Source organism: Pseudophryne corroboree, chromosome 6 (genome assembly GCF_028390025.1).
Source record: "Pseudophryne corroboree isolate aPseCor3 chromosome 6, aPseCor3.hap2, whole genome shotgun sequence".
NCBI classification, from domain to species: Eukaryota; Metazoa; Chordata; class Amphibia; order Anura; family Myobatrachidae; genus Pseudophryne; species Pseudophryne corroboree.
The window spans coordinates 110296961-110309635 of NC_086449.1; the positions used below are offsets into that span (position 1 = coordinate 110296961).

Consider the following 12675-nt stretch of genomic DNA (forward strand, 5'->3'; position numbering starts at 1 on the left):
GTCCAGGTTTTAAGGATAGCCATACATGAGCACAAGTGATTTAATTAGCATCTCCGTTATTTTGATTGACCCATCTGTGCACAACCATTAAAATAGAGACTGTCAGTGTGCCTTGAAAACCGAGATTGGGAAACACTGGGGTATACTAACTGCACAGCTGTTCTGGTATCTTTCTTTATGTAGCCTGGACTACATATTCTGTGCTATTAAATTTAATTCACATTACTCACATGCAAAAATTATTACATGACAATACAATCATCAGCAATCTGCAATAAACATGACATGTCTCAGTAAAATGCTACCTCAGCTGGCTAAATAGATTTAACATAACATAAAATAGAGCAAATTAAACAGCAGAAAATGTAACCTAGAGTGTGATCACAGAAATAATTTTAAAAGGCCCAATAACATCAAACATCTTCAACAAAATCCTCCTTTAGATCTACAAAGCTAGATCTGGTCTTGTATAAACACTTGCAAACTATCAAGCTAAATGTATGTTTAGCCCGGCAGACAAAATAGAGATCGGGGAATAAATTATATTAAATATTATAATGTAAACATTTTTGTGAAATTGAACACAAAGGCCATGCCCAAGGCCTTTGTTTACATACTGAGATGTATTAAGCTCAATAATATACAAGCAATAAAGTGTTCGTTTACATATTTTATTAATCCTTTACAACGAGATCAAAGATAGATTTCTAGAAACGAACTGCAAAATTAATAGATCCAGCCCTATGTTTTCTTTAACAACGTGATTTAAAAAAAATATATATATATACTGTTTGATGTTACTGACATTTTAAAATTTACAGGGCTAAGGGTCTAAATTATATCAATTATATCAAAGTTAATTGCAGCAGGAAGAGTCTATCATTCCTGGTGTACAACAGCTATAACTCACTCTCACTAGTCAGACAAACAAGACAATAGCTCCTCTCTCACCTTTCTTGCGCTTCTTCTGGAAGGAGTAATTCTGTTCGATGGCCTTCACTTCTTCCGCTGATATGAAGTGCCGTACATTATAGCTGACTCCAACTCGGTTTAGGTGTCCCCTGACGTGATTGGCAAGACCTATCCCATTGTGGAAGCGATCAGGACAATATGGACACTCCCGTTCCTCACTCCTTAGCCCAAGGGCTTCCAGCTGGCTTGCATATTTGGGATCCATTAATAGGACATCTAAGGGTACATCATCTTCCCCATCATCTGCCCATTCATCTCTGCCTAGATGGTGATTAAGGGAGCTGCGTGAAACCAGGTTCTTGTTATTTGCAGAAAGCCTTTTCCCATAACCCCAAGTCTTAGGGCCCTTAATGCTCCTTTTCTTGGAGCTAATATTTTGTAGAAGAACAACAGCAACCTTCTCTCTCAGTTGTCGTCGCTGGTCTTCCTCACCTCCCCCACAAGCTTTCAGAGCCTCTTTAAATTTACTTTTCAGCTTTACAGCGGCCTCTGGCAATTGGAATGCCTTTTTTTGCTTATGCATTTCTCCCGCATTAAGCTGCTTATCATGCAGAGAACTTTCAGAGTCTTCTCTAGTTGGAGTCTTCTTCTTTGCCTTACTAGGACCCTGAACTACAGGCTGGGGCAATTCAGCTTTCCACCCCTGTTCAAATGTAGCTTCTGCTTCCGGACTTTTCCATATCTCTTCATTTGCTGGTTCTGAAGTTTCCCCTCCATCCGGTATTTCAGAGGACACTCTGAAAGATGTTGGGGTTCCTCGAGTTTCCCCACCAACTTTTTTCACATGAGTCTTTGCATGCTGAACAAAAACTTTGGAAGAGTTTGTACCAAAGAGGCATTTGGGGCACTGCAATCGGGCATCTCGTCCCTCATCTGTCAAGCTCTCTAATTTGCTAATTTCCTCTATTATTTTCTGTCTGGACTCCTGATGAAGTTGGCGGTGAGATTCCAGACTCTCCCCATCTCCAAACACCTTCCCACACTCTCCACAGGTGTGAGGATCTTCACCTGTCTGCACCCCCTCGCCCTCTCCTTCCTGCGAGTGCTGGAACATGTGCTCCAACAGGTGGGCTTTTTTCTTGAAGTAAATGCTGCACTCAATGCAAGTGTAGACAGAACCCTCTTCTTCCTCCTCCTCTTCTTCCACCTCTACATGTGCATCTTCTTCAGAGTAGTTTCCCCCTTGCCAGGCCTCATGAGCAGTTCCTAATTGTAGGGCTCTTCTGAACGCTGGCATTGTTATGGGTGGTGGGTCAGACCTTCCCATGATTAACTGTGAATGACCTTCTACATCCTCCAAGCCTGAAGACCAATCTATCCTTCTATCATGCAAGTACTGCTCCTCTGAAGCCATTGCATCAGATTGCCTTTCAACATCTTCATGAGTGTCTGCAGCAGAGAATCCCCAGGATGTGGCATGTGTGCTAGGCTGGTGTGACCCAATGTGGTGCAAGGTCTGATGGTTAGGAGGCGGAAGAGTGAATTTAGAAGAAAGATGGTCTTGTTCTGAGCTGTAAAAATTAGAAAGGTAAAATAAGTCCAAGGTTAAAAATAAAGGTGAGATGAAGTCTGGGGACAATACACTACTAGCCTAACAACTCCCAGCTGGCAGTGGACCCTGATCCTGCATACCTCAAGCCCCCTGATCATGTATCAATATCACTGACTCCCGCAACATAAATCTGTACTACTGTGAGCATACTAATGTTCTAATACTAATATACTAATAGTTGCATACTAATATGCAACTCCCCTTCCCCATTGCAGCGCTGGCAGTGAGAGGTGCAAGCCTCTACATCAACTAGCAATGTACTGATACGGGAAGGCCGACTGTTGAGGATTAGGAGCAGTTGAGATTAGGGAGCGAAGCAGTTAATGACAGTTTTTTACAGGTAGGGGGTAATTGGGACACAGGAGTCAGGGAGTAGAGGGCAGTACTGGGAACAAGAGACTGCATGCACACAAGTGGGGTATAGAGGAACCTGCAGTGAAGAAGGGGGAAACTGCAGTTGAAATAACTAATGTCTTAAGTACAGTAGTATGCTTGCAAACTGCTGAGAATGTGTGAATACCTGCAATGATATTGTGGCTGGATGATCCACTATTGTGGTGCCCATACACTAGGGCAATATCGGGTTCAATCATGCGATTGCATCAGTGTAATCTATCGCATGTCAATTGCATGTGTCCCCCGATGCGATGCGGGGGCACGCTGGTCGAATCTCGCATCTCAAAATATTATCTGCTGCACTTAATATTTATCGCATCGCATGTGGTTTTTAAGCACATGCGATTTATCGCACTGCGATGTGCGATCTGTGTTGTTTTGAGCTCACTTCCTGGACACCCCCTCCACCCATTTTGCTGAGGATACAGGAAAAGAGTGATCTGACAGATAAATGTGGTGTGCTTTGGGCAGCATGCGATCACCCGATTTCAGGTCGTAAGGGGCATGCGATTAATCGCATGCACATCGAATGCAAAAAAAAAAAAAGCACTTCAGATGCGATTTATCGCAGCCTTGCCTGCCGGGCAAATTGCAGCGCGATATTGCATTGCTGTCAATCGCACAAGTGTATGGGCACCATTACAGAGAAATATCAGAAGTGATTTCGTTATTTAGCTCTTGCAAATAGAGCCCTGAGGACTTGTGTTTAGGAAGAAGTCACTTTCACAAGTTTACAACCCCTTCTTAAAAGTAACCCAGCATCAGTAATTGTAAGCCGCAAGACTACTGTAACCACTTGCACTCTGATCTGCTAGTAGTTTCATATTTCCCATGTATTTACACCTTATTATACATTCATATTCCATTGATCATGTTATATATGGAAACTATAATATTAAATGCGCCTACATTTTTCCCATTTTTTCTTGTGTGATGTGTTAAGCCAATTTGGACAAATTTTTTATGGCCAGATGACCTCGCTCTGCCAGGCTATCACAGACTTTGGCACTGATAAAATAGAGGTTGGTTACTTGTCCATGAGTAACCTAAGTGGGCTTACTTCACCATTCCTAGGGATTCCCTTTCACCATCAGTAACCACCTGTTACTGACTCCTCCCACTGCGTAGTGGACAGATAACTCACTGCCACCACCAGGCTCCTTCCCCAGCATCTGTAACCTCTTGTTCCACCAAGGCTCCTACTCTGGCACCTGGAACCACTTCTCCCAGGCTCCTACCACTGGCACCCACAACCCCCTGCTTCCTGGTATGTGTGGGTGCTGCTGCAATATTTCCCGGGTAATGTCAGCTAATTCCCACTGGCTCCGTACTCTAAACCAACCTCTAGGGAAGCGGGCAAAGGGTTTCAGCTTGGAGACTGGGCTCAATCCAGAATAGGTGGAGAACAGAGTAGTCACAGAATACGTAAGAAAAAAAGGCATTTTGTTTCCCCCAGCACCCTGAATTATAACAGTAACCAGATTTAAATCCCACACAATATTAGATTTCAGAGCTCTCGGTTACATATATTTGCGCAAATGTATGAATAAGCCCCAAAGCCGCGTCAAGGCCTCTCTGTATATTTGGGGTCCCTAGCGCTATATCTTGGTGCAGGGTGTGGCACCCTGGTTACTGTTATCATTCAGGGTGCTGAGAGAAACAAAATGCCTTTTTTTTCTTGCTTAGAAATACCCCTCCCTTTCAAGCACCTGAATGATATCACTAAGCTAATTGAGCATCTGCCACTATATGGGGTATATGCAATAGCGGGCGAATTGGCAAAATAGGCGAATTCCGGGCCGTTTTCGCCTCCAAAAATCAATTCGCCTATGCAGTGCAGTCATTTTTCGCAAAAAAACGGCCCGTCAAAATTCGCCTTTTCTCAATTCGCCTTTTTCCGAATTCGCCTTTTCTGCAATGGTACAGATGCTGCAATTCGCCTCCAGCATATTCAATTCAAGTTTGGAAATTCGCCTGCAGTGCTTTTAGACAGCAAATTCGCGATTTTCACTCCGCCACACTTTGGAGGGTGAAAACAAATAAAAAAATTTTAAACATGTTTTTTTTTGTGTTTTTTTTTTTAGGAATAGCAGATCTATTTATATTAGAAGGGATTAGGTTTTTTTTTTTTTTTTGGGGGAGGCACAAATATTATTTATATATTTTTTAAAATAATATTTTTTTTTTTTTTTTTTTTTTATTGCTGGAACGGTAAAATCCGGGAAAAAAATGGCGTGGGGTCCCCCCTCCAAAGCATAACCAGCCTCGGGCTCATTGAGCTGGTCCTGGTTCTAAAAATGCGGGGAAAAAATTGACAGGGGATCCCCCGTATTTTTAAAACCAGCACCGGGCTCTGCGCCTGATGCTGGTGCCAAAAATACGGGGGACAAAACGAGTAGGGGTCCCCCGTATTTTTAACACCAGCATCGGGCTCCACTAGCTGGACAGATAATGCCACAGCCGGGGGTCACTTTTATACAGTGCCCTGCGGCCGTGGCATCAAATATCCAACTAGTCACCCCTGGCCGGGGAACCCTGGGGGAATGGGGACCCCTTCAATCAAGGGGTCCCCCCCCCCAGCCACCCAAGGGCCAGGGGTGAAGCCCGAGGCTGTCCCCCCCCATCCAATGGGCTGCGGATGGGGGGGCTGATAGCCTTTGTGTTCAAAAAAAAAGATATTGTTTTTTCCATTAGTACTACAAGTCCCAGCAAGCCTCCCCTGCAAGCTGGTACTTGGAGAACCACAAGTACCAGCATGCGGGAGAAAAACGGGCCCGCTGGTACCTGTAGTTCTAATGGAAAAAAAATACCCAAATAAAAACAGGACACAGACACCGTCGACAGTAAAACTTTATTACACACTGCCGACACACACATACTTACCTATGTTCACACGCCGACATCGGTCCTCTTCTCCATGTAGAATCCCGGGGTACCTGAAAATAAAAGATCAATTATACTCACCTCAACAGGCTCCAGAGATAAATCCACGGACTTGGCAAAAAAAGAAAGCGCATTTACCCGCACCAAAAACGGACTGAAAGGTGTCCCATGCTGACACATGGGACACCTATCCACGATTAAGATCTGTCAGTGACAGTTGTCACTGACAGGTCTCTAAGCCAATCAGGAAGCGCAACTTCGTTGCGCTAACCTGATTGGCTGATCGCTGTGACAGCGCATCGCACAGCTCCCTCCATTATATTCAATGGTGGGAACTTAGCGGCTAGCGGTGAGGTCACCCGCCGGTCAGCGGTGACCGGCGGGTGACCCCACCGCTAGCCGCTAAGTTCCCACCATTGAATATAATGGAGGGAGCTGTGCGATGCGCTGTCACAGCGATCAGCCAATCAGGTTAGCGCAACGAAGTTGCGCTTCCTGATTGGCTTAGAGACCTGTCAGTGACAACTGTCACTGACAGATCTTAATCGTGGATAGGTGTCCCATGTGTCAGCATGGGACACCTTTCAGTCCGTTTTTGGTGCGGGTAAATGCGCTTTCTTTTTTTGCCAAGTCCGTGGATTTATCTCTGGAGCCTGTTGAGGTGAGTATAATTGATCTTTTCTTTTCAGGTATCCGTGGATTCTACATGGAGAAGAGGACCGATGTCGGCGTGTGAACATAGGTAAGTATGTGTGTGTCGACGTATGAAATAAAGTTTTACTGTCGACGGTGTGTGTGTCCTGTTTTTATTTGGGTATTTTTTTCCCAGTAGTACTACAGGTACCAGCGGGCCCGTTTTTCTCCCGCATGCTGGTACTTGTGGTTCTCCAAGTACCAGCTTGCAGGGGAGGCTTGCTGGGACTTGTAGTACTAATGGAAAAAACAATATCTTTTTTTTTGAACACAAAGGCTATCAGCCCCCCCATCCGCAGCCCATTGGATGGGGGGGGACAGCCTCGGGCTTCACCCCTGGCCCTTGGGTGGCTGGGGGGGGGGGACCCCTTGATTGAAGGGGTCCCCATTCCCCCAGGGTACCCCGGCCAGGGGTGACTAGTTGGATATTTGATGCCACGGCCGCAGGGCACTGTATAAAAGTGACCCCCGGCTGTGGCATTATCTGTCCAGCTAGTGGAGCCCGATGCTGGTGTTAAAAATACGGGGGACCCCTACTCGTTTTGTCCCCCGTATTTTTGGCACCAGCATCAGGCGCAGAGCCCGGTGCTGGTTTTAAAAATACGGGGGATCCCTGCCCGATTTTTCCCCTGCATTTTTAGAACCAGGACCAGCTCGATGAGCCCGAGGCTGGTTATGCTTTGGAGGGGGGACCCCACGCCATTTTTTTTTCGGGTTTTTCCCCGTTTTTTCCCGTTTTTTAAAATCGCGGTAAAATCCGCAAAATCGGCCGATTTTCGCCCGCGACTCTGGCGAATCCGTTTTTCATTGCATATGGTGAATTCCGGAAGCCACCTTCCGGAATTCACCTGGCGAATTTGGTCGAATTGAAAAAACGGCGATAATTGCCGCGATTTCGCCCGCTATTGCATATACCCCAGTATGTCTAGTCACAGAATACAGCAGATGCAAACATCTTAAGGCAAGATGTTTATTGCAACAAGTACTTGGGACAACTCACAGCATACAAGATGTGACCGATATATATACTTCTTGATGTTCAAAGAACACACACATTTTGGGTATGCAGGGCCTTGTTTTATAGCAAGATTACACAACACAACAGGCTGCAGTCCTGCTCCCAACCTCTAAGACGTGTATACTAATCAGCCAACTATCTCACAAAATATAAATAAACATATATATATATATATATATCTTTACCATACTTTAGTATACCACCCAAATCAGTTTACTAGAAAGTCTGATTTAGCATATAACTGTCTTTCATAAACACCTTCTTAGACAGTTCCACAATAAAAGAATATCGCCTGCAGTGCATTTCAAAGAAAATGCTCTAAACAAATTCTTGGTGAGTCACCACCAGTCGAGGCTCAGTCATCTCTTTGATTACTTGCATGGACAGGATGGAGTGATTCCTGGCCATAAATACCCTTGAATGTTGTTGTTTTATGCAGGATGGGGGGGGGGGGGGGGGGGGTATGGGGTGATGAGTGTCCACCTGTTTGTACAGTCCTTTGAGGTTAGCTGCTGGTCAGGCACGTTTGCCCTTGTGACCGAATTACCACAAACTCGTCAGCCAGCTGGGCCGCCATCTTCAAACTGGATGGTTCCCGGTCTAGCACCCACTCCTTCACCTCTGGGGCGCAGCTGTGATAGAAGTGCAACTGACACATCAAGTCAATCAGTGCTTCCCATGTGGTGGCACCAGATCCCTTCACCACATACTGCCTCAGCTGGGTGTTGAACCGCTCATGGTTGCTAGTAGGGCACCTGACAAGTCCCGGAACTTTTTCCTGTAGGACTCACTAGTATAAAGTATTGCTTTAGGATGGTCCTTATGATTTAATTGCAATTTCTACAGTCCTCAGTGGCCACTCCTTGGTATGCCTCCAGTGCCTTTCCATGCAAAGTAGGCACTAGGTATCTGGCCCACTCCTGCTTAGAAAACTCATGGAGTTTGCAAGTCATTTCTAAAATCTGTAAAGGTCCATCACTGTCCTCAATCTAACTGTATGGATTCTAATCTGGGTACAGCAGCTGGTTACCCAGTGCTCTAGGTACCACGGCCAGTGGTGCCCTCTCATCATGCCACATCCAGATAATAAGAATAAGCTCTTGCTCCATTATGCTGTCTCCCAATTCCACTAGGGTATTTTGGGATAGTCCACTCTTCTCATCCAACCTGTGCATTCTCCTGCGCTGCAATTACTCCTCTCCTGAGTAGCTCAGATTCTCCAATCTTGTGACCAAAAAGTCGCCTAAAATAATCCCACTGCTATGCTACCAATATCTGTGATTGGATGATCTCGCTCAGCAGGAAAATCACAGATTTTTGATACTGGTAGAATAGAGGATAGTTACTCGTTCCTGAGTAACCTTAGTGGGCAACCTTCACAACTCCTAGGGGTTCCCCCCTCTCGCCGCCAGTAGTTGGAAGGGAAAGACAAAGGGGGAAATTTACTAAGCTCCCGATTTTGACCGAGATGCCGTTTTTTCATCAAAGTGTCATCTCGGTAATTTACTAAGCACTAATCACGGCAGTGATGAGGGCATTCGTAATTTTTTGCAAGTTCAGGTAAAAAATTACGAATGAATACACCATCGGTCAAAACGCGGCTGTTTAAGTATGAATCTCGGTCATTTACTAAGAAGTGCAAAGCAAAAAAAGAACAAACACTGCCGTGAAAAATTACAACTCGTAAAAAAGTGCTAAAAAAAAACAGACCTTTTTTTCCCCCCCGTGATTAGATAGGCATGCAGGGATCCATGAGATCCGTGCATGTATATCAGTGGGAAGGGGTGGGAAAGTTGTTATTTTATTTAAAAAAATTGCGTGGGGTCCCCCCTCCTAAGCATAACCAGCCTCGGGCTCTTTGAGCCGATCCTGGTTGCAGAAATATGGGGAAAAAATAGACAGGGGTTCCCCCATATTTAAGCAACCAGCATCGGGCTCTGCGCCTGGTCCTGGTTCCAAAAATACGGGGGACAAAAAGAGTAGGGGTCCCCCGTATTTTTAAAACCAGCACCGGGCTCCACTAGCTGGACAGATAATGCCACAGCCGGGGGTCACTTTTATATAGTGCCCTGCGGCCGTGGCATCAAAAATCCAACTAGTCACTCCTGGCCGGGGTACCCTGGGGGAGTGGGGACCCCTTCAATCAAGGGGTCCCCCCCCCCCAGCCACCCAAGGGCCAGGGGTGAAGCCCGAGGCTGTCCCCCCCCCCATCCAATGGGCTGCGGATGGGGAGGCTGATAGCCTTTGTTGTAAAAGAAAAGATATTGTTTTTAGTAGCAGTACTACAAGGCCCAGCAAGCCTCCCCCGCATGCTGGTACTTGGAGAACCACAAGTACCAGCATGCGACGGAAAAACGGGCCCGCTGGTACCTGTAGTACTACTACTAAAAAAATACCCAAAAAAAGACAAGAGACACACACCGTGAAAGTATAATTTTATTACATACATACACACATACATACATACTTACCTTAAGTTCCCACGCAGGTCGGTCCTCTTCTCCAGTAGAATCCAAGGGGTACCTGTTGAAGAAATTATACTCACGAGATCCAGGGGTCCAGGCTCCTCGGGAAATCCAGGGGTAATCCACGTACTTGCATAAAATAAGAAAACGGAAAGCCGAGCCACGAACTGAAAGGGGCCCCATGTTTTCACATGGGACTCCTTTCCACGAATGCCAGAAACCCACTCTGACTGATGTCTAAGTGGGTTTCTTCAGCCAATCAGGGAGTGCCACGTTGTAGCACTCTCCTGATCGGCTGTGTGCTCCTGTACTGTATGACAGGCGGCACACGGCAGTGTTACAATGTAGCGCCTATGCGCTACATTGTAACCAATGCTGGGAACTTTCTGCTCAGCGGTGACGTCACTTTAGGTCAACCGCAGGGCAGAAAGTTCCCATCATTGGTTACAATGTAGCGCATAGGCGCTACATTGTAACACTGCCGTGTGCTGCCTGTCACTCAGTACAGGAGCACACAGCCGATCAGGAGAGTGCTACAACGTGGCACTCCCTGATTGGCTGAAGAAACCCACTTAGACATCAGTCAGAGTGGGTTTCTGGCATTCGTGGAAAGGAGTCCCATGTGAAAACATGGGGCCCCTTTCAGTTCGTGGCTCGGCTTTCCGTTTTCTTATTTTATGCAAGTACGTGGATTACCCCTGGATTTCCCGAGGAGCCTGGACCCCTGGATCTCGTGAGTATAATTTCTTCAACAGGTACCCCTTGGATTCTACTGGAGAAGAGGACCGACCTGCGTGGGAACTTAAGGTAAGTATGTATGTATGTGTGTATGTATGTAATAAAATTATACTTTCACGGTGTGTGTGTCTTGTCTTTTTTTGGGTATTTTTTTAGTAGTAGTACTACAGGTACCAGCGGGCCAGTTTTTCCGTCGCATGCTGGTACTTGTGGTTCTCCAAGTACCAGCATGCGGGGGAGGCTTGCTGGGACTTGTAGTACTGCTACTAAAAACAATATATTTTCTTTTACAACAAAGGCTATCAGCCTCCCCATCCGCAGCCCATTGGATGGGGGGGGGGACAGCCTCGGGCTTCACCCCTGGCCCTTGGGTGGCTGGGGGGGGGGGGGACCCCTTGATTGAAGGGGTCCCCACTCCCCCAGGGTACCCCGGCCAGGGGTGACTAGTTGGATTTTTGATGCCACGGCCGCAGGGCACTATATAAAAGTGACCCCCGGCTGTGGCATTATCTGTCCAGCTAGTGGAGCCCGGTGCTGGTTTTAAAAATACGGGGGACCCCTACTCTTTTTGTCCCCCGTATTTTTGGGACCAGGACCAGGCGCAGAGCCCGATGCTGGTTGCTTAAATATGGGGGAACCCCTGTCATTTTTCCCCCCATATTTTTGCAACCAGGATCGGCTCAAAGAGCCCGAGGCTGGTTATGCTTAGGAGGGGGGACCCCACGCATTTTTTTTAATGATTTTACAGTGTTTAATTTAAAAAAAAAAAAAACCCCAGCACGGATCACACAGATCCGGCCGAGATTGATTGTAAAAAAAGTCGGCAGTGTTTTGCTAATCACTGCCGTAAAAATAGGTAAAAATAAGAATTTACTTACCGATAATTCTATTTCTCGGAGTCCGTAGTGGATGCTGGGGTTCCTGAAAGGACCATGGGGAATAGCGGCTCCGCAGGAGACAGGGCACAAAAAGTAAAGCTTTCCGATCAGGTGGTGTGCACTGGCTCCTCCCCCTATGACCCTCCTCCAAGCCTCAGTTAGGTACTGTGCCCGGACGAGCGTACACAATAAGGGAGGAATTTTGAATCCCGGGTAAGACTCATACCAGCCACACCAATCACACCATACAACTTGTGATCAAACCCAGTTAACAGTATGATAACAGAGGAGCCTCTGAAAGATGGCTTCCTAAACAATAACCCGAATTAGTTAACAATAACTATGTACAATTATTGCAGATAATCCGCACTTGGGATGGGCGCCCAGCATCCACTACGGACTCCGAGAAATAGAATTATCGGTAAGTAAATTCTTATTTTCTCTATCGTCCTAGTGGATGCTGGGGTTCCTGAAAGGACCATGGGGATTATACCAAAGCTCCCAAACGGGCGGGAGAGTGCGGATGACTCTGCAGCACCGAATGAGAGAACTCCAGGTCCTCCTTAGCCAGAGTATCAAATTTGTAAAATTTTACAAACGTGTTCTCCCCTGACCACGTAGCTGCTCGGCAAAGTTGTAATGCCGAGACCCCTCGGGCAGCCGCCCAAGATGAGCCCACCTTCCTTGTGGAGTGGGCCTTTACAGATTTAGGCTGTGGCAGGCCTGCCACAGAATGTGCAAGTTGGATTGTGCTACAGATCCAACGAGCAATCGTCTGCTTAGACGCAGGAGCACCCATCTTGTTGGGTGCATACAATATAAACAACGAGTCAGATTTTCTGACTCCAGCTGTCCTTGCAATATATATTTTTAATGCTCTGACAACGTCCAGTAACTTGAAGTCCTCCAAGTCACTTGTAGCCGCAGGCACTACAATAGGCTGGTTCAGATGAAATGCTGACACCACCTTAGGGAGAAAATGCGGACGAGTCCGCAGTTCTGCCCTGTCCGAATGGAAAATCAGATATGGGCTTTTGTAAGATAAAGCTGCCAGTTCTGACACTCTCCTGGCCGAAGCCA

General features: G+C 46.4%; 1 protein-coding gene across 6 annotated transcripts in view; it reads right to left on the bottom strand.

The window, feature by feature from the left end:
• Positions 1 to 12675, bottom strand: part of WIZ (WIZ zinc finger) — a 122872-nt gene that overhangs the window by 34692 nt on the left and 75505 nt on the right. For 5 of the 6 annotated variants that reach the window (XM_063931659.1, XM_063931660.1, XM_063931657.1 and 2 more), the window contains exon 4: positions 952 to 2483. In XM_063931659.1, the coding sequence (XP_063787729.1) occupies positions 952 to 2483 (1532 nt within the window). Of the gene's footprint in view, positions 1 to 951; positions 2484 to 2604; positions 2761 to 12675 lie in introns of those variants that run through there. The other variant, XM_063931661.1, reaches the window with a different exon arrangement.